The sequence below is a fragment of the Bombina bombina genome, chromosome 6 (genome assembly GCF_027579735.1).
Source record: "Bombina bombina isolate aBomBom1 chromosome 6, aBomBom1.pri, whole genome shotgun sequence".
Taxonomy (NCBI): Eukaryota; Metazoa; Chordata; class Amphibia; order Anura; family Bombinatoridae; genus Bombina; species Bombina bombina.
Genome location: NC_069504.1, coordinates 711,405,804 through 711,425,760, shown reverse-complemented (window position 1 = coordinate 711,425,760; position 19,957 = coordinate 711,405,804). Strand labels below are relative to the sequence as shown.

General features: G+C 39.7%; 1 protein-coding gene across 1 annotated transcript in view; it reads left to right on the top strand.

Moving 5' to 3' along the window:
- Positions 1–3,265: 3,265 nt before the first annotated feature.
- Positions 3,266–19,957, top strand: part of SMARCA4 (SWI/SNF related, matrix associated, actin dependent regulator of chromatin, subfamily a, member 4) — a 293,213-nt gene continuing 276,521 nt past the window's right edge. Inside the window, 6 exon segments of the mRNA XM_053719399.1 lie at positions 3,266–3,316; positions 3,318–3,383; positions 3,385–3,408; positions 3,410–3,469; positions 18,585–18,717; positions 18,875–19,255. Of these exon segments, the coding sequence (XP_053575374.1) occupies positions 3,266–3,316; positions 3,318–3,383; positions 3,385–3,408; positions 3,410–3,469; positions 18,585–18,717; positions 18,875–19,255 (715 nt within the window).

The window sequence follows — 19,957 nt, the reverse complement described above, 5'->3', positions numbered from 1 at the left end:
TCATGATTCATTTAGAGTGTACAGTTTTAAACAACTTTCCAGCCACCAATTAGCAGCTAGCTCCCTGTAATGCATTGCTGCTCCTTAGGCTACCTTGGTATGCTTTTCAGCAAAGGATACCAAGCGAGCAAAGGAAATTAGATTTAGAAGATCTAATTAAATTGGAGAGGTGATTTAAAGGGACAGTCTACACCAGAATTTTTATTGTTAAAAGATAGATAATCCCTTTATTACCCATTCCCCAGTTTTGCATAACCAACACAGTTATAATAATATACTTTTAACCTCTGTGATTATCTTGTATCTAAGCCTCTGCAAACTGCCCCTTTATTTCAGTTCTTTTGACAGACTTGCAGTTTAGCCAATCAGTGCCTGCTCCCAGATAACTTCACGTGCACAGTGTTATCTATATGAAATACATGAACTAACACCCTCTAGTTGTGAGAAACTGTTAAAATGCATTCTGAAAAGAGTCTAAGACATTAGCATATGGACCAGCTTTCAACTAAGAATACCAAGAGAACAAAGCAAAATTGGTGATAAAAGTAAATTGGAAAATTGTTTAAAATTACATGCTCTATCTGAATCATGAAAGTTTATTTTTTTGGCCTAGACTGTCCCTTTAAGGTTGCATACGTTGCTTTAATGTCCCTTTTTAAGTGTTTTGTTTTAACACTACTGTATGTATAACAATTGATCCATTTATTATGAAAAATGCAAATCCAGGGACTGGTTCCCATCTTTCTGGTTAAGAATGCGTATCTTTATTTTTAGGAGCTAGGGGAGAAATTGCATTTTTATGTGACTGGCACTTCAATATTCTCTCTGGTTCCTACGTTTGAATAGTACATTGGGTACCCCAAATGTAGGAATCCTTGTGTCCTGAAAGGATAAATAGTTATTGGGATTATTGTTCATTATGCATAGTAAACCTGTTTTTAAGCAACCTAAATTCATGAAAACAAGACCTTGTAATATGCATTCATGATTTAGCTTGGTTTTGTTTTCCAAGCTGAAATTCATATTCTGTAACCTGTGTTTTGCTGAAAATTGCCTGACAGGGTTGTGGATTGCTTAGCAATAAATGTAAATGTGCGCTATAATCAAGGTAGATAAACCCATTCACCATGGCTTTCCATATTGTAAACTTTTGCAAATATATAATAGTTTGTGAAACATGAATTTATTTTTTTGTAGATCAAGTAGAGTACTTGCAGAAAGTCTATTTTAAATATATAAATATCTATATATCCTTGAATGCCTCTTTAAGACGCTACTTTCTTAAAACAAGATTTATTTAATAAAAGAAAAATATATATTATATACCTGAGCATGAGAACTACAAAATGGTACAAATTAACAGCAACTCCTTCATAATCCAAAAACATCCTATCAGGTGTATATTTCAGCAGTCTTTTTTCACTGATATTTCCTGCTAAAGTTAAGGAAGGCCAGAGGGTGCTGGATATGGCTGCCACATTGACATAGGAGTGCCAGTTCTGTATATGTCTGAGAGGTTGGCAACCTGGTCTCTTAAAGGGACACTGAACCCAAATTTTTTCTTTGGTTATTCAGATAGAGCATGCAATTTTAAGCAACTTTCTAATTTACTCCTATTATCAATTTTTCTTCGTTTTCTTGCTATCTTTATTTGAAAAAGAAGGCATTTAAGCTTTTTTTTTGGGGGTTCAGAACTCTGGACAGCACTTTTTTATTGGTGGATGAATTTATCCACCAATCGGCAAGGACAACCCAAGTTGTTCACCAAAAATGGGCCGGCATCTAAACTTACATTCTTGCATTTAAAATAAAAATACCAAGATAATTAAGAAAATGTGATAATAGGAGTAAATTAGAAAGTTGCTTAAAATGTCATGCTCTATCTGAATCATGAAAGAAAAAATTTGGGTACAGTGTCCCTTTAATTGACCTCTGGATTTACTGTTTTCCTGATCTCCATTATGTATCAACCTCCAGAAACATAACTGAAAAATCACATTAGACGCCTATTCCAATTTAGACACAAATCTAGAAAATTTACCTTTTTTGTCCTACTTTAAAATTATTATAGGGAGTCGCCTTTTTTCTATTGACGTGTAGTGAGACATTATAAGAGGTGGGTATACCTAGTACAGGGCTGGAACATTTCCCGCTGCTGCAGCATTTAAATCAAGGGGAGCTTGCGCCTACACTCTACTCTAGCTTGGATATGTCCAATGGTCTATCTGCATCATGAAATGGACTTACCATATTTATCTGGGTACATTTAGTGTCTAACTAGTTATGTAGTATACATTTAGATTTCATAATTTACACCCCGTTGCTTGTCACAACATCCATGGTCTGGTATTGCAGTGGTACATGCATTTATTTCTTGTACAACTTAAAGTTCCTGTTCAGAACCAAGTAATATGGGTTGACAAATTTGCAGCAAAAATGCTCAGCTGCTATTGATATTTTTTTTTTTTTTCTCTAACCATGGAATTGGGATTTGTATACAAAAATGAGAGCGAGAGATGCACACACATTGGGTATTCTGTGAACACAGCTTTAACTCGTCTTAATCCATTTTTAAGTAGCACACAGTAAACAACTGACTTCTTTTAAAAACTGTGCTTTAAATTAAAACATTTTATTTATACCATGCAGGTAAAGGGATAGGAAAGTCAAAATTTAAACTTGCATGATTCAGAGCATGTGCTTTTTAAGACCCTATTGAATTCACTTCTATATTTAAATGTGCTTCGTTCTCTTAGTATCCCTTGTTAAAAAATGAATACGTACATATCATACACTAGTGGAAGCTGCTTCTAATTGGTGCCTGCACACATTTGTGTCTTGTGATTGGCTAAATAGTTATTTTAAGCTTCCTGTCAGTAGTGCGATGCTGTCCTTTCAGCAGTGCATAACAAGAGAATGAAGAAAATTTGATAATAGAATTAAATTGGAAAGTTGTTTAAAATTGTATGTTCTGTCTGAATCCTAAAAAAATAAAATTTTGGGGCTTACTATACCTTTTTAACTTTAAAGTCCATTTTAAACACACAAATTGAACCTCCAGCACAGTTTATCTTGCAGGTGTATTGAGTTTGCATAACTGTCATCCTTGCAGTGTTATTTTAAGAACCCTGTTATCCCCTGCTTTTTTGGACAATCATGTTCTGTCTTTTCATGTCTAGCTTTATAAGCCAGTTAAGTGTTGTTCTCATCTGCGTTTCTGTGTCCTTGTAGATGGTGGTGTTGATTGGATCTTGGGCTAGTGATCATGTCAACTCCAGACCCTCCCATGGGGGGTACTCCTCGGCCTGTCCCCTCTCCCGGGGCCAGGTCCATCTCCAGGTGGCATGCTGGGACCAAGCCCAGGGCCTTCTCCTGGATCAACCCCACAGCATGATGGGACCAAGTCCAGGGACCTCCATTCCCCCCACAGGGACCAACAGGCTACCCTCCTGAAAACATGCACCAGATGGCATAAGGTAACTACTTCCTTTAATGCTTACCTTAGAGTTTTTTTGTGTTTTTTAAAACAGTTATATGCTTATTAAGAAAAAACAAATAGTTGTTAAATAGTTGCCTTTTGTTATCTTTATTAAAAAATAAAAAGCATTACCCAATGTTTGAAATGTAACTGCCATTTAGGGTTAATTTCGCAGCATCTCTAAAAACTTTACATATGAAATCTATAGGCCATACCTAAGTATCCGACTGATTATTCTTTAAGTGCATTTTCCAGTAAATGTGATTATTGGGGATGATTACACTGCATCCTTAGTACTTCCCTGAAATCTTGGTCAGCACATACAAGCAGGAGATGTAACTCATCCACTGAAATCTTTTATAATTAAATATTCTGCTTTAAAGCACATTGCCCTGAAATGTTCTATTGTACATTTGAAAGGGTAGCATTTTTATGTCAAAAAACAAAAAAAAAAATGTAATTTCTCCAACATTGGTGTGTCCGGTCCACGGCGTCATCCTTACTTGTGGGATTATCTCTTCCCCAACAGGAAATGGCAAAGAGTCCCAGCAAAGCTGTCCATATAGTCCCTCCTAGGCTCCGCCCACCCCAGTCATTCTCTTTGCCGTTGCACAGGCAACATCTCCACGGAGATGGTTAAGAGTATGTGGTGTTTAGTTGTAGTTTTTTATTCTACTATCAAGATTTTGTTATTTTAAAATAGTGCTGGTATGTACTATTTACTCTGAAACAGAAAAAGATGAAGAGTTCTGTTTGTGAGAGGAAGATGATTTTAGCAGACAGTAACTAAAATCGTTTGCTGTTTCCACATAGGACTGTTGAGATGAAGTAACTTCAGTTGGGGGAAATGGTTAGCAGACTTTTCTGCTTAAGGTATGACTAGCCATATTTCTAACAAGACTGTGTAATGCTGGAAGGCTGTCATTTCCCCTCATGGGGACCGGTAAGCCATTTTCTTAGTCTCAAACAGAATAAAGGGCTTAATATGGGCTATAAAACTGGTAGACACTTTTATGGGCAAAATCGATTGCTTTATTTGGGCATTTTATACATGTTTATGCTTGTAATTCACACTTATAAGCTTGGGGAACGTTTTTTAACGTCAGGCACTGTGTTAGACACCTTTCCAGTCAGGAAGGGCCTTCCCAGTTGTAGGCTGAGCCTCATTTTTGCGCCATTACTGCGCAGTTACTTTTGAGAGCAAGACATGCAGATGCATGTGTGAGGATCTGAAAGTAGTTGGAAAAGTTCCTAGAAGGATTCATCTGGTATCGTATTCCCCCCTGGGTTTGGTAAAGTCGCAGCAAAGGCTGTAGCTGGGACTGTAGAGGGGTTAAAACTGTAACCTGCTCCGGTTTCTTTATTTTAAGGGTTAAAGCTCTGTTGGTGTGCAATACTTTGAATGCTTTAAGACACTGTGGTGAAAATTTGGTAAATTTTGAACAATTCCTTCATACTTTTTCACATATTCAGTAATAAAGTGTGCACTGTTTAAAATTTAAAGATACAGTAACGGTTTTATTTTAAATGTTTTTTTTGTACTTTCTTGACAAGTTGAAAGCCTGTTTAACATGTCTGCACCTTCAGATAAGCTATGTTCTATATTTTTGTAGATCAATGTGTGGTGTCCCTTCAAAATTGTGTGATAATTGTGCTATAGCGGTTCCAAACAAAGTAAGGACAGTATTGCCACAGATATTAAAGTTGCCCAAGATGATTCATCAGATGAAGGGAGTAGACATAGTTCTACATCATCTCCTTCTTGTCTCACCAGTTTTGCCCACGCAGGAGGCCCTAGTACTTCTAGCGCGCCAATGCTTATTACTATGCAACAATTAACGGCAGTAATGGTTAACTCCATAGCAAATATTTTATCCAAAATGCCTGCATATCAGAGAAAGCGTGATTGCTCTGTTTTAAACACTGTAGAGGCAGGAGGGCGCTGATGATAATTGCTCTGTCTACCCTCACCTCCAATCTGAAAGGGGTCATGAGGGAGGGTTTTGTCGGATGGGAAATTTCAGATTCAGGTAAAATTTCTCAACAGGCAGAACCTGATGTTGTGACATTTTAAATTTAAATTAGAGCATCTCCGCGCACTGCTTAAGGAGGTGTTATCTACTCTGGATGATTGTGACAACCTGGTCATTCCAGAAAAAATTATGCAAGATGGACAAGTTCCTAGAGGTTCCGGTGCACCCTGACGCTTTTCCTATACCCAAGTGGGTGGCGGATATAGTGAATAAGGAGTGGGAGAAGCCCGGCATACCTTTTGTCCCCCCTCCTATATTTAAGAAATTATTTCCTATGGTCGACCCCAGAAAGGACTTATGGCAGACAGTCCCTAAGGTCGAGGGGGCAGTTTCTACTTTAAACAAGCGCACTACTATTCCTATCGAGGATAATTGTGCTTTCAAATATCCTATGGATAAAAAATTGGAAGGTTTGCTTAAAGATTTTTGTACAACAAGGTTACATCCTGCAACCCATTTCGTGCATTGTTCCTGTCACTACAGCAGCGTGGTTCTGGTTTGAGGAACTAGAAAAGTCGCTCAGTAGAGAGACTCCGTATGAGGAGGTATGGACAGAGTTCACGCACTGTCAAGTTGGCTAATTCTTTTATTTTAGGATGCCGCTTTGCAAACTAGCTAGATTGAGCGGCGAAAAATTCAGGGTTTGCAATTGTGGGCGCGCAGAGCGCTTTGGCTAAAGTCTGGTCAGCGGATGTATCTTCCAAGACAAAAATGCTTAATTATCCCCTTCAAGGGGTAAGACTCTCTTTGGGCCAGAATTGAAAGAGATTATTTCAGACATCTCTGGGGAAAGGGCCACGCCCTCCCAGCAAGATAGGCCTTTCAAAGCCAAGAATAGTCTAATTTTTCGTATCCTTTCGCAATTGTTAGGAACGGGACCGGCCTCTAACTCTGCATCCTCTAAACAAGGAGGGGTAATGCTTCTCAAACCAAACCAGCTGGAAACCGATGCTAGGCTGGAACCAAGGTTAAGCAGGCCAAGAAGCCTGCTGTCTGCTAACAAAACGCATGAAGGAGTAGCCCCCGATCCGGGACCGGATCTAGTAGGGGGCAGACTCTCTTTGCTCAGGCTTGGGCAAGAGATGTTCAGGATCCCTGGACACTAGAAAAGAGTTTCTCAGGGTTATCTTCTGGAATTCAAGGGAACTACCCCCAAGGGGGAAGGTTCCACATGTCTCACTTATCCTCAAACCAAATAAAGAGGACAGGCATTCTTACATTGTGTAGAAGACCTGTTAAAGATGGGAGTGATAACACCCAGTTCCAACGGCGGAACAAGGAAAGGGGTTTTATACTCAAATCTGTTTGTAGTTCCCAAAAAAGAGGGAACTTTCAGGACCAATCTGGATTTAAAGATACTAAACAAATGTTCTGAGTACCATCGTTCAAAATGGAAACCATTCGAACGATTCTACCCCACAATCCAGGAAGGTCAATTTATGACTACCGTGGATTCTAAAGGGATGGCTATCTACATATTCCTATCCACATAGAACATCATGCAGTTCCTAAGGTTCGCCCTTTCTGGACAAACATTACAGCTGTGTGGCCCTCCCATTCGGGTTAGCCACTGCTCCAAGGATTTTCACCAAGGTACTCGGATCCCTTCTAGCGGTTCTAAGACCAAGGGGCATTGCAGTAGTACCGTACTTGGACGACATTCTAATACAAGCGTCGTCTCTTTCAAAGGCAAAGGCTCACACAGACATCTTTCTGGCCTTTCTCAGATCTCACGGATGGAAGGTGAACATAGAAAAAAGTTCCCTGTCTCCGTCGACAAGAGTTCCCTTCTTGGGAACAATAATAGATTCTTTAGAAATGAGGATTTTCCTGACAGAAGTCAGAAAGTCAAAACTTCTAAACGCTTGTCAAGTTCTTCATTCTATTCCTCGTCCTTCCGTAGCTCAGTGCATGGAAGTAGTAGGGTTGATGGTTGCAGCAATGGACATAGTTCCTTTTGCGCGAATTCATCTAAGACCATTACAACTGTGCATGCTGAAACAGTGGAATGGGGACTATACAGACTTGTCTCCAGTGATTCAAGTAGATCAGAAGACCAGAGACTCACTCAGTTGGTGGCTAACCCTGGACCACCTGTCCCAGGGAATGAGCTTCCTCAGACCAGAGTGGGTCATCTTCACGACCGACGCCAGTCTAGTGGGCTGGGGCGAGGTCTGGGAATCCCTGAAAGCTCAGGGTCTATGGTCTCGGGAAGAGTCTCTTCTCCCGATAAACATTCTGGAACTGAGAGCGATATTCAATGCTCTCAGAGCTTGGCCTCAACTAGCAAAGGCCAAATTCATAAGGTTCCAATCAGACAACATGACGACTGTTGCATATATCAATCATCAGGGGGGAACAAGGAGTTCCCTGGCGATGAAAGAAGTGACCAAGATAATTCAATGGGCGGAGGATCACTCCTGCCACTTGTCTGCGATCCACATCCCAGGAGTGGAAAATTGGGAAGCGGATTTTCTGAGTCGTCAGACTTTTCATCCTGGGGAGTGGGAACTCCACCCGGAGATCTTTGCCCAGTTGACTCAATTATGGGCATTCCAGATATGGATCTGATGGCGTCTCGTCAGAACTTCAAGGGTTCCTTGCTACGGGTCCAGATCCAGGGATCCCAAGGCGACTCTAGTGGGATGCACTAGTAACGCCTTGGACCTTCAACCTAGCCTATGTGTTTTCCACCGTTTCCCGCTCATTCCCAGCTGGTAGCCAGGATCAAGCAGGAGAAGGGCCTCGTGATTTTGATAGCTCCTGCGTGGCCACGCAGGACTTGGTATGCAGACCTGGTGAATATGTCATCGGTTCCACCATGGAAGGCTACCTTTGAGACAGGATCTTCTTGTACAGGTCCATTCGAACATCCAAATCTGGTCTCTCCTCCAGCTGACGGCTTGGAAATTGAACGCTTGGATTCTATCAAAGCGTGGGTTTTCAGATTCTGTGATAGATACTCTGGGTTCAAGCCAGAAAACCGGTAACTAGAAAAATTTACCATAAAAATGGCAAAGATATATCTGCTTGGTGAATCCAAGGTTTCTTATGGAATAAGATCAAAATCCCTAAAATCCTTTCCTTTCTCCAAGAGGGTTTGGATAAAGGATTATCAGCGAGTTCTCTAAAGGGACAGATTTCTGCTTTATCTGTCTTATTACACAAACGACTGGCAGCTGTGCCAGATGTTCAAGCATTTGTTCAGGCTCTGGTTAGGATCAAGCCTGTTTACAGACCTTTGACTCCCCCCTGGAGTTTAAATCTAGTTCTTTCAGTTCTTCAAGAGGTTCCGTTTGAACCTCTACATTCCAAAGATATTAAGTTGTTATCTTGGAAAGTTTTGTTTTTGGTTGCTATTTCTTCTGCTAGAAGAGTTTCAGAGTTATCTGCTCTGCAGTGTTCTCCGCCCTATCTGGTGTTCCATGCAGATAAGGTTGTTTTGCGTACTAAGCCTGGTTTTCTTCCAAAGGTTGTTTCTAACAAAAATATTAACCAGGAGATAGTTGTACCTTCTTTGTGTCCGAATCCAGTTTCAAAGGAACGTTTGTTACACAATTTAGACGTAGTCCGTGCTCTAAAATTCTATTTAGAAGCGTACAAAAGAGTTCAGACAAACTTCTTCTCTGTTTGTCGTCTAGTTCTGGTAAAAGGAGAGGTCAAAAAGCGACTTCTACCTCTCTTTCCTTTGGCTTAAAAGCATCATCCGATTGGCTTACGAGACTGCCGGACAGCAGCCTCCTGAAAGAATCTCACTCACTCCACGAGGGCTGGTGCTGCCACATGGGCCTTCAAGGAACGAGGCTTCTGTTGATCAGATATGTAAGGCAGCGACTTGGTCTTCACTGCACACTTTTGCCAAATTTTACAAATTTGAGACTTTTGCTTCTGTCAAGGCTATTTTTGGGGAGAGAGGTTTTGCAAAGCCGTGGTGCCTTCTGTTTAAGGTAACCTGATTTGCTCCCTCCCTTCATCCGTGTCCTAAAGCTTTGGGTATTGGGTTCCCACAAGTAGGGATGACGCCGTGGACCGGACACACCAATGTTGGAGAAAACAGAATTTATGCTTACCTGATAAATTACTTTCTCCAACGGTGTGTCCGGTCCACGGCCCGCCCTGTTTTTTAATCAGGTTTGAATTATTTCACTAACTACAGTCACTCCACGGCACCCTATAGTTTCTCCCGGTTTTTTCCTCCTGTCCGTCGGTCGAATGACTGGTGGCGGAGCCTAGGGGGACTATATGGACAGCTTTGCTGGGACTCTTTGCCATTTTCCTGTTGGGGAAGAGATTATTCCCACAGTAAGGATGACGCCGTGACCGGACACACCGTTGGAGAAAGTAATTTATCAGGTAAGCCATTAAATTCTGTTTTTCTTTTTCCTCTTAAAATTTGTAAAGTGACAATTTACTTCAGCAACCACCTGATAGTTGTATTCAAAGCTGATACTGGTCTTTTTCATCTCCTCACTGGAGTTTGATGTCTACTGCTATCTCCCCGATTATATAGATTTTCTAAGCAAATACTGGAGTATTTTATTTTTCAGTATAAGACTGCTGACTTCCAACAGTCAAAAGTAGCTATTTAAATTGACAAAATGGTAAAGGTGGTAGTTTTATATATTTTAGTTTTTCTATTGCACATTACATTATATAACGTGACCAGTTACAATAAAATAAACGTACAGATTATTTTCTGATTAGGTGAGAGCAATGTATAAGTATTATATATATATATATATATATATATATATATATATATATATATATATATATATATATATATATATATATATATATATATATATATATATATATATATATATATATATATATATATATATATATATATATATAATTTTCCATGTAGAAAATAAGGTAACAGCACCACAGTACAAGATTCTTCCTTAAAGGTGAAAAATGTTCTTTATTGGGGTATAACAACCATAGAAGCGACGTTTTGGACCTACATGGTCCTTAATCATGCATAGTTTAAAACCAAATGAACAGACATTAAAAAGGGTATCTGGACCAATCAGGTATTAGTTCTCATTGTTAATTGATTTAATCCTATACCTGTCCAGGTATCCAAATTTCAATAGCACAGTGACCTCTAGTGGTAACCAGAATATATTACATTTTAAAAAACATTATAAAAACAAATACAAATCATAATCTCCTATTCAGACCATAGGGATGTAATGTATTTTAAACGTTTGATCACCCCCATACTTCTTTTGTTTCAGATTCTGCTCCCCTATTACCCCCTCTTCTATGATTGAGGAATATGGTTCAATTACTTGGAAGCGTAATTGGCTAACTGTATGGCCCATGTTGGTAAAATGTTGCAGATACTGGGGAGTGATAAATCCTTTGATTTAATGGAGGCTTTATGTTGGCTAAACCTGTCCCTGGCGGCCTGGATGGTCTCGCCAATAAACAAAGGGCCACATGGGCATTTAAGCAAATAAATTGCATAGTTAGTTTGACATGTATAAAGCCCATTCCTATTGTATATTGTTTCCTCTTATCATTCTGTGCTAAGAATTTTCCTTTTATAACAGAATTGCATTGGGCACAATGAAGAGCAAGGATGACAGCCTTTATTTGGTGTGTGTCAAATAGTTAAATATCAGATCGTTTACTTGTACCCCCCACATCGTCTTTAAAGATGTGGTCCCTTAGATTTTTTTTACCTTTCTGTATGATGGCATCGGGGGTAATTTAAAAGATTCAACCTCTGGGGTTGTATTTTGTCAACAAATGCCAATATTTTCTCACTATTTTGAAGACATCATTACTCCTATCACTGTAACTCCATTGAGAGTACTAGTCTATCTGTGTTTTTCTCTGTTGAGGTATGTGTGTTTTTTTTATCATGTTTTCTGTCCAATTCCTGGATGCTTTTGTCAATAACCTCTCTTGGATAGCCCCTTTGAATGAACTTATTGCCCATAGACATAAAGTCTTTTCTGCAATATCTCCTGGTCCCTAACTATTCTTTTTAGTACGAAGTAACTGACTTCTCGGTATAGATTTAAAAACAGTTTCAGGATGGAAACATTTCATACTGCAACAAAGTATTTCTATCTGTTGCTTAACATATAGATCTGTACTTAATGTATTACCATCTTTGTATCCAGCTTGTATCCAGAAAATTAATCTGTTGGGTAGAGTAAGTCAGTGTAAATCTTAGGCCTGTCATTGAGGCATTGATGTCTTTAACAAACTGTAGCAGGGACTCCAATGAGCCCCCCCATATGCCAAAAATATCTATATACCTTAACCACAGCTTACAACTGCTGACAAATGGCTGATTATTATAGACAAATTTAGTTCTCAAAACCACTCATAAACAAATTGGCATATGAGGGGGCTACATTGGAGGCCCATAGCATTACCCGTTTATTGCATATAATAAGTATCTTGAAAAAGAAAATAAATGCAATACAGGGACAAGTCTCAAAATATCATCAAAAAAAATCAATCTGGGAAACACTATATAGTCCGCTATCACTCAAACGTTTTCCGACTATGCAAGCAACAGAGTATACTAGTGGTCACATTACCAGACTTCACAATCACGTGAGGGCCCACGTTGGAGGAGACAGCCAAGAGCCGTAGTCGCCCAGGAGAAGATGGACAGCTCATCATCCGGCGAGAGTTTTTTAGACTCTGGCTCAGACGGAGACACCGGAGTGGAGGGCGGAAGCACCACCGATCAAAGAGGGCACCGGATGAACACGCAGAGTTCGTGGAATCACCAAGGGCAACCGCAGAGAGGGGCCAGATATCGCCAGGGTATGAGGAAACAACTATAAAGGTAAATGAAGTGCCGGTTGTTAACCCCCCATTGTCCAATGCTAACTTAGTGAACGAACTGCCTGCTGTTAGTACCCTAATGTTTTGTAAAAAATCTAACAAGGGTAAATGAACTGCCTGAGGCTAACTCTTTGGAGTTCAGTGTTGATGAAGTGGACTTTAATACATTACCGGAGGCTAATCCTTTATTACCTAATATTAATCCATCAGCATTTGCTGAAAAAAAATCTGGTTATTAATATTTCAAAATACCAGTTATCTGAAAATGAACAGAGTCTCCTAATGAAAGGACTTTCGTATTGCCCTGTTAAAGAGTGTGATGAATTTGAAATTGACAGATTTGTACAAATTCTTTAGGCTGTTAAGGCTGAAAACAATGTTTGGTGGTAAGAACATAGCCAATATGTTTGAATCAAACAAAAAATGAAGAAAATATGCAGAGTGAGTGTTTAAATTTGAAAATGTTAAATTTACATAAAAAATCCTTATGTTCCCCCAACAAGCAATTCAGGTGTAGAAACCTTTGTTAAATTTGTCCAACAAGATGTTGCCACCCTTATGAAAAAAAAACAGACTAAATCCATACATAAAACACAATCTCACTAAAGGGTAATGGGAGGCCATATCTAATTTGAAAAATAATAAAAATATCACCATAAAAAATGCCGACAAGGGCGGAGCGATAATAGTGCTAGATACTGACTATTATATACAGGAAATTCTAGAACCGCTATCAGATGGGGGGCGGTTTATGAAATACTGGATCATAATCCCCTAAGTGACATACAACATGAACTAAAAGGTATATTGGATAGAGCTCTGGCACATATTATTTCTAAACAGGTTTATGATTTTCTTTACAATAAACATCCAATTACACCAATTTTTTACACATTACCCAAAGTCCATAAAAATGTATCTCATCCACCAGGACGCCCCATTGTGGCTTGCACAGATTCTGTATTCTCCAATGTCTTCATTTTTCTAGATAAAGTTCTTTTCCCATTTGTTAAACCGCAAAATTCTTTTATTAAAGATACAAACGAGTTTCTCACAAAACTTAAAGGGATTGAAATAGAGGAGACATGGCTAATTTTTTCATTAGATGTGGTAAATTTATACACCTCTATCCACCAGGAAGCAGGTCTATTGACCATAAAAAGTTTCTTGAGTGATAGCGGACTATATAGTGTTTCCCAGATTGATTTTTTTGATATGTTGAGACTTGTCCTGTATTGCAATTATTTTCTTTTTAAAGATACTTATTATATGCAAAAACGGGGAACTGCTATGGGCTCCAATGTAGCCCCCTCATATGCCAATTTGAGTGGTTTTGAGAACAAATTTGGCTATAATAATCAGTCATTCGTCAGCAGTTTTAAGCTGTGGTTAAGGTATATAGATGATATTTTTGGCATATGGGGGGCTCATTGGAGTCCCTGCTACAGTTTGTTGAAGACATCAATGACGGGCCTAAGATTTACACTGACTTAGTCTACCCAACAGATTAATTTTCTGGATACAACTGTATACAAAGATGGTAATACATTAAGTACAGATCTATATGTTAAGCCAACAGATAGAAATACTTTGTTGCGGTATGAAAGTTTCCATCCTGAAACTGTTTTTAAATCTATACCGAGAAGTCAGTCAGTTCGTACTAAAAGAATAGTTAGGGACCAGGAGATATTGCCAGAAAGATTAATGTCTATGGGCAATAAGTTCATTCAAAGGGGCTATCCAAGAGAGGTTATTGACAAAAGAATCCAGAATTGGACAGAAAACATGCCTCAAAAAAACAAGATAAAAAAACATACCCTCAACAGAGAAAAAACAGACTAATACTCGCATTGGAGTACAGTGATGGGTTGTAATGTTGTCCTTCATAATAGTGAGAAATATTGGCATTTGTTGTCAAAATACAACCCAGAGGTTGAATATTTTAATTTACTCCGCCCTATGCCATTATACATGAAGGGTAACAAATCTAAGGGACCACATTGTTAAAGCCGATGATGGGTACAAGTAAACATCTTATATTAACTATTTGACCACACCAAATAGTAGGCTGTCATCCTTGTCTTCATTGTGCCCAATGGCAATTCTGTTATAAAAGGAAAATTCTTTACACAGAATAAGAGGTAACATTATACAATTAATCGATGGGCTTTATATATGTCTAACTAGCAATTTATTTGCTTAAATGCCCATGTTGGCCTTTGTTATATTGGCGAGACCATCCAGGCCGCCAGGGACAGGTTGTAGCCAACATAAGAGCCTCCATTAAATCAAAGGATTTATCACTCCCAGTACTGCACAGTTTTACTAACATGGGCCATACATATTCCTCATCATAGAAGAGGGGGTAATAGGGAGCAGAAACTGAAACAAGAAGTATGGTGGATGAAACGTTTAAATACATTACAATCCCTATGGTCTGAATAGAGATTATGATTTGTATTTGGGTTTTTATGTTTTTAAAATGTAATATATTCTGGTACCACTAGAGGTCACTGTGCTATTGAAATTTGGATACCTGGACAGGTATAGGGATTAAATCAATTAACAATGAGAACTAATACCTGATTGGTCCAGATACCCTTTTTAATGTCTGTTCATTTGGTTTTAAACTATGCATGATTAAGGGACCATGTAGGTCCAAAACGTCGCTTCTATGGTTGTTATACCTCAATAAAGAACATTTTTCACCTTTTAAGGGAATTTTGTACTGTGGTGCTGTTACCTTATTTTCTACATGAATAAAAAGAGAGAAGCGCTCAACCTGGGAACGAACACATGTGGACGGGGTCCGCAGACGTGGACCCATTGCTCAGTGTGCCTAGAGGGATATGGCTGCACCTCACTGACGAGGGCCAGACAATAGGCCGAAACGTACGTCTGGGGTTTTGCTGTTTCGTTCAGAGGAAAGAATTCCTGGTATTTCGGGGCTGGACTGTACTGTGAAGTCAGGGATCAGACTGATATGCTTCAGGAAAGTTTTTCTCTGTGAAAGGGCACATTTGATCAAAAAGGAGGCTGCTTCTTGGGGTGGTAGACTAGGTCATAGAACAAGCTATTATGCTATTTTTCGTTTCCAGGTTGAGCGCTTCTCTCTTTTTATTTATGCAAATTATGACATTTTGGGAAGTCTCCCTAAGTGTGATGCGGGAATCCAGACGTGGACCCGTTGCTCAGTGTGCCTAGAGGGATATGGCTGCACCTCACTGACGAGGCCCACAATAGGCCGAAACGTACGTCTGGGGTTTTGCTGTTTCTCTCTCGTTCTGAGAAATTATTGCCTGGTATTTTCGGGGCTGGACTGTACTGTGAAGTCAGGATCAAACTGATATGCTTCAGGAAGTTCTTCTCTGTGAAAGGCACATTTTGAGCAAAAAGAGTCTGCTTCTTGGGTGGGTAACTAGCCATAGAACAAGCTATTATGCTATTGTTCGTTTCCAGGTTGAGCGCTTCTCTCTCGTTTTATTTATTTTCTACATGGATTGTATACATTGGAGTTTGGCTGATACTCCATGGAAGCGAGCACACAGTTTGAAAACTTGTGAAATCTATGGTGCTGGACTCTATCTTTTTAATATTAATATATATATATATATATGTGTATACTATCAGTAATATCAAATAATCGAATGGCAGTAATAAGGTCTTATAGACATAGGTGAAACCTCAGTTTTCCGTTAAATAATAGCGTACAGGTAACTACTGCTCTGGCCACTTTTGGACCAGGTGACTCAAAAAAAGAGCGATGGTACTTGGTAGTTACATAAAGGCCACTCTTGGGCCATTTGAATATTTTATATAAAGTTGAGCACAAATCCCCTTGACCTTTTAACAAGTTTTTGTAGAACATTACAAAAAGGTATGATGGAGTAAAACCGGAATTTCAAAATCTGGTAAATTTTGTTATTAAACATTTAATAAAAGACTAGACTTAAAGAGTGAGCTAATAGGCTGCAGAGGACACTTAATATTTAAAATAGTATGTAGCCTGATAATGATTTAACCATGGAAAGGTACAGAAATCCAGTTTAGTTCCCTTATTCAGATATATACGATCCTAGATAAGAGCACTGTGTGAGTAGACAAGCTCCTGTGGCCAAGAAGAGGTATAAAGGGTTAGTCACCGCAGGGAGACAAAATTATTCTTTTACGACTAAATGATAAAATGTCAGTAGATAGTTGGGTAAGTTCCAAAGGTGTGTATGTGCATACTGACAACAGATATGACATCAGAGCTATGCAATGTGTTTTATAGAGAGAAGTTAAAAAGAAAGTTGCCTGTGTATTATAGTAATCACATAGCATGCTGTCTCGGCTGCAGACAGCACAGTAACCTACTTCCAGATACACTGGCAAAGGTTAACAGATAACTATCTAAGATGGGGCTCCAATTATTAGGAGTCTAGCTGAGGTGTGACTTTACCTTTTCGATGCAATGTTATATATAAGGGAACATCCAAGAGTCTATATTGTGCTCTAATATTTAGATGGCTGTGGTTTGCTTCTACCCTCTTACTGGAACTTAGACTGTTATATTATAAAGCATAGCTCCCTAGAAGTTGGGCTACCCCTCCACAAGTAACTAGGTCTATAGTAACACCTACTGCCGCAATTATCTATATGAGAAGACAAATGTGTGATTGCAGCTGAAAAATAAAATCTTTGTCCCAGTCGATCATGTTACAAGACAATAAATGGACAAGATAAATCTCCAGGACATTAGATATAAAAATAACTACATTGAGTAGTTATAGCGTCCTTGATGTCTATAGTCCCTGATATTCAAGCTCTGAAGTTGTCATCGAGGCATAGTGATTTAGCTAGGAGTCATTATTGGTTAAATAATTGCGTGGCAGAATCTGCATTTCCCACATGGAATTGTAAGACAAAACACGGCATAATAAATACAGTAACAAGAAGAGTTAACACTGAGCTAAATTGCATGTGAAAAAAAAAAAAAAGATTGCAAAGGAGAGTCATAGTGTATTCGAAGCCCATAATCCCTAGTGTTCAAGCCGGTAGGCCGTCATCAAGGCATAATAGTTCAGCTATGAGAGGCATAATTATAGCAATAACATGGCTGAGAACGATAAGTCAGTATCTAGGAGCAAAGTAAGCTGTCATGTACGTGTCGACAAGATCTTAAGATATGTTCCTGGCTAGCTTATCCGACTCCTGCTTTAGCTTCTGTGTTAACATTTCGATGCTCAGCACGTCTCCACCAAACAGGCAAAGAGAACTGATTGCTGGGAAATAGATCCCCAATATAAGCATTACCGGACCTCTGATATCCAAAGACTCTCCATACGACTGGGATAGTAGTACGATTAGTAGGGGCTATCGGCGCGGGACGCTGTCTCCAGTTAATGCCATATCTGTCGTCTTTAGTTAGGGATGAGTCTGCATGTATGTAGTACCTTGGCCTTGTTAATCTGTCGATGGTGAGGAGTTACTCTGTGCTGTAACATCGGGTCCAACTTCATAGCTCGCGACCGGGATGATGAGCTCCTGTGGTAGAGTTAGAGCTGACCTCACCTGCAGAGTAGGTGGTGAGTTTGTGGAGAAACTTTCAGCAACTAGTTTATGTAAACGTTGAAACTGATTGTCAAGTAACTTAAGCACTGCTTTTTCTAGCGCCTGCCCTTCCATGTTGTGTGCTGGTCAGAGTGCAGATAGTGGTAGGGGCAGTTAAGCTTGATATGGCGTAGGTGGGTCGAGTGTTCTCCTCAAGACAATATATATCACTCACTAACTCAAATCAAAGATACAAATAGTTATCCTCTTACAGGATTTCATAACCCCGGTAATGGAGGGGGGGGGGGGTTGTGTAAATGTGCTGCTGCCCCAGACCTGCGTCCCACAAGGCTCAGTGTGTATAGTTATCTCACTGCATAGTCGCAATAGCTTGCAAGATGGCTACCAGGCCTGTGGGAAGGTTCGCCACTCAGCTGTCTCAAAGAACATAGGCCAAACCTAGTCAGATCATCCGCTTTCATATAATATCAAAACCCAAGCAATATACATGTTCAGAGTATCAAATTAGTGAAATATTTAGTAAATTTGCTGTGGACAATCTGTAAAAAAAACTTCTTGATCTAAGAGAGCTTCACTAAGACACGTCTTGCCGCTTTGAATAGGCCCCGCCCCCCTGTCCATTATATTTTTACCCCCCCCCCCAAAAAAAAGGTAAATGCCTTCATATTGATTACATCTGATTTTGCTACTTTTCTCAGCAAATGGATTCCATGCATGAAAAGCCAATGCCAGATGACCCTCGTTATAATCAAATGAAGGGAATGGGAATGAGACCCGGGAGTCATTCTGGAATGGGACCTCCTCCAAGCCCTATGGACCAACATTCACAAGGTACAAGATTAGAGATGTGTGATTGAGACCCTTTTGCACCTTGAAGCTTTTTTTTTTCTTTTTTTTTTCTTAATTTTAATCCATAGGATGCTGTTGTTCGTTTTTGATAAGAGAAACATTTCTTCACTTGCTCATAAGTGTTTGCACTCACTTCTAGGTTACCCATCACCCTTGGAAGCACTGAACATGTTCCAAGTCCCTGTGCCCTCTAATGGACCTCCTTCAGGGCCCCCGATGCCTTCTGGGTCAGGAGGGGTGCCTATGGAAAACTCTGATGGGCAGCAACAGCAGCAAACCAGCCGCAGCCCAACCCCTTTTAACCAGAACCAGCTGCACCAACTGAGAGCTCAGATAATGGCCTACAAAATGCTAGCTAGGGGGCAGCCCTTACCTGATCACCTACAGATGGCTGTGCAGGGCAAGAGACCGATGCCAGGCATGCAGCAGCAGATGCCAACACTACCTCCTCCAGCTGCATCTGGGACAGGCAATGTGCCTGCTCCTGGGCCAGCACCTCCAAACTACAACAGACCTCACGGTGAGTTGTTAAACAATTATATAGAAGAGGGTTGTGTGTGTAATTATACAAATATATAATAATTTGGCTATTTGTAGAAACTGTGTTCTGTTTCTGTATCACTGGTGGGGTGCTACTTAGCAATATTATAACCTTTTCTGTTACTGTGCTAGTACTGCATGCCTCATTTCCGAATGCCAGCAAAACGGGTGCATTTGAACAACCGCCAACGTACAAGGTATGTCAGTGTTAGATAAGGGGTCAAGCTTTACAGAACACTAATTGGTTTAATAATTTAACATCTTCACGCCGTAAGGATGTTCCATGCAGCCCTAACAGCACTGGGCTCTCTGGGAATGGAAAATCAGACCTGGGGAGGTGCCTAGCAGCGTAAACAGTCCATGAGCCAATCCCGGCCTTGAAATGCTTTTTCAAGCAAATGTTTACATCGGAACGACGTTAAACATTTTGTCCCCGGTATGAAGGGGTTTATTTAATGATTTGTGCAACAAACATTAAAGAAAAATATATTGACTATTTTTAGCTTAAAGAGACTGAAACCCAAAATGTTTCTTTCATGATTTAGTTAAACAACTTTCCAGTTTACTTCTATTATCACATTTGCTTCATTCTCTTGGTATCATTTGATGGAGCAGCAATGCACTACATGGTTTTTAAAGGGACAGTCTAGTAAAAAATAAACTTTCAGGATTGAGAGCGGGC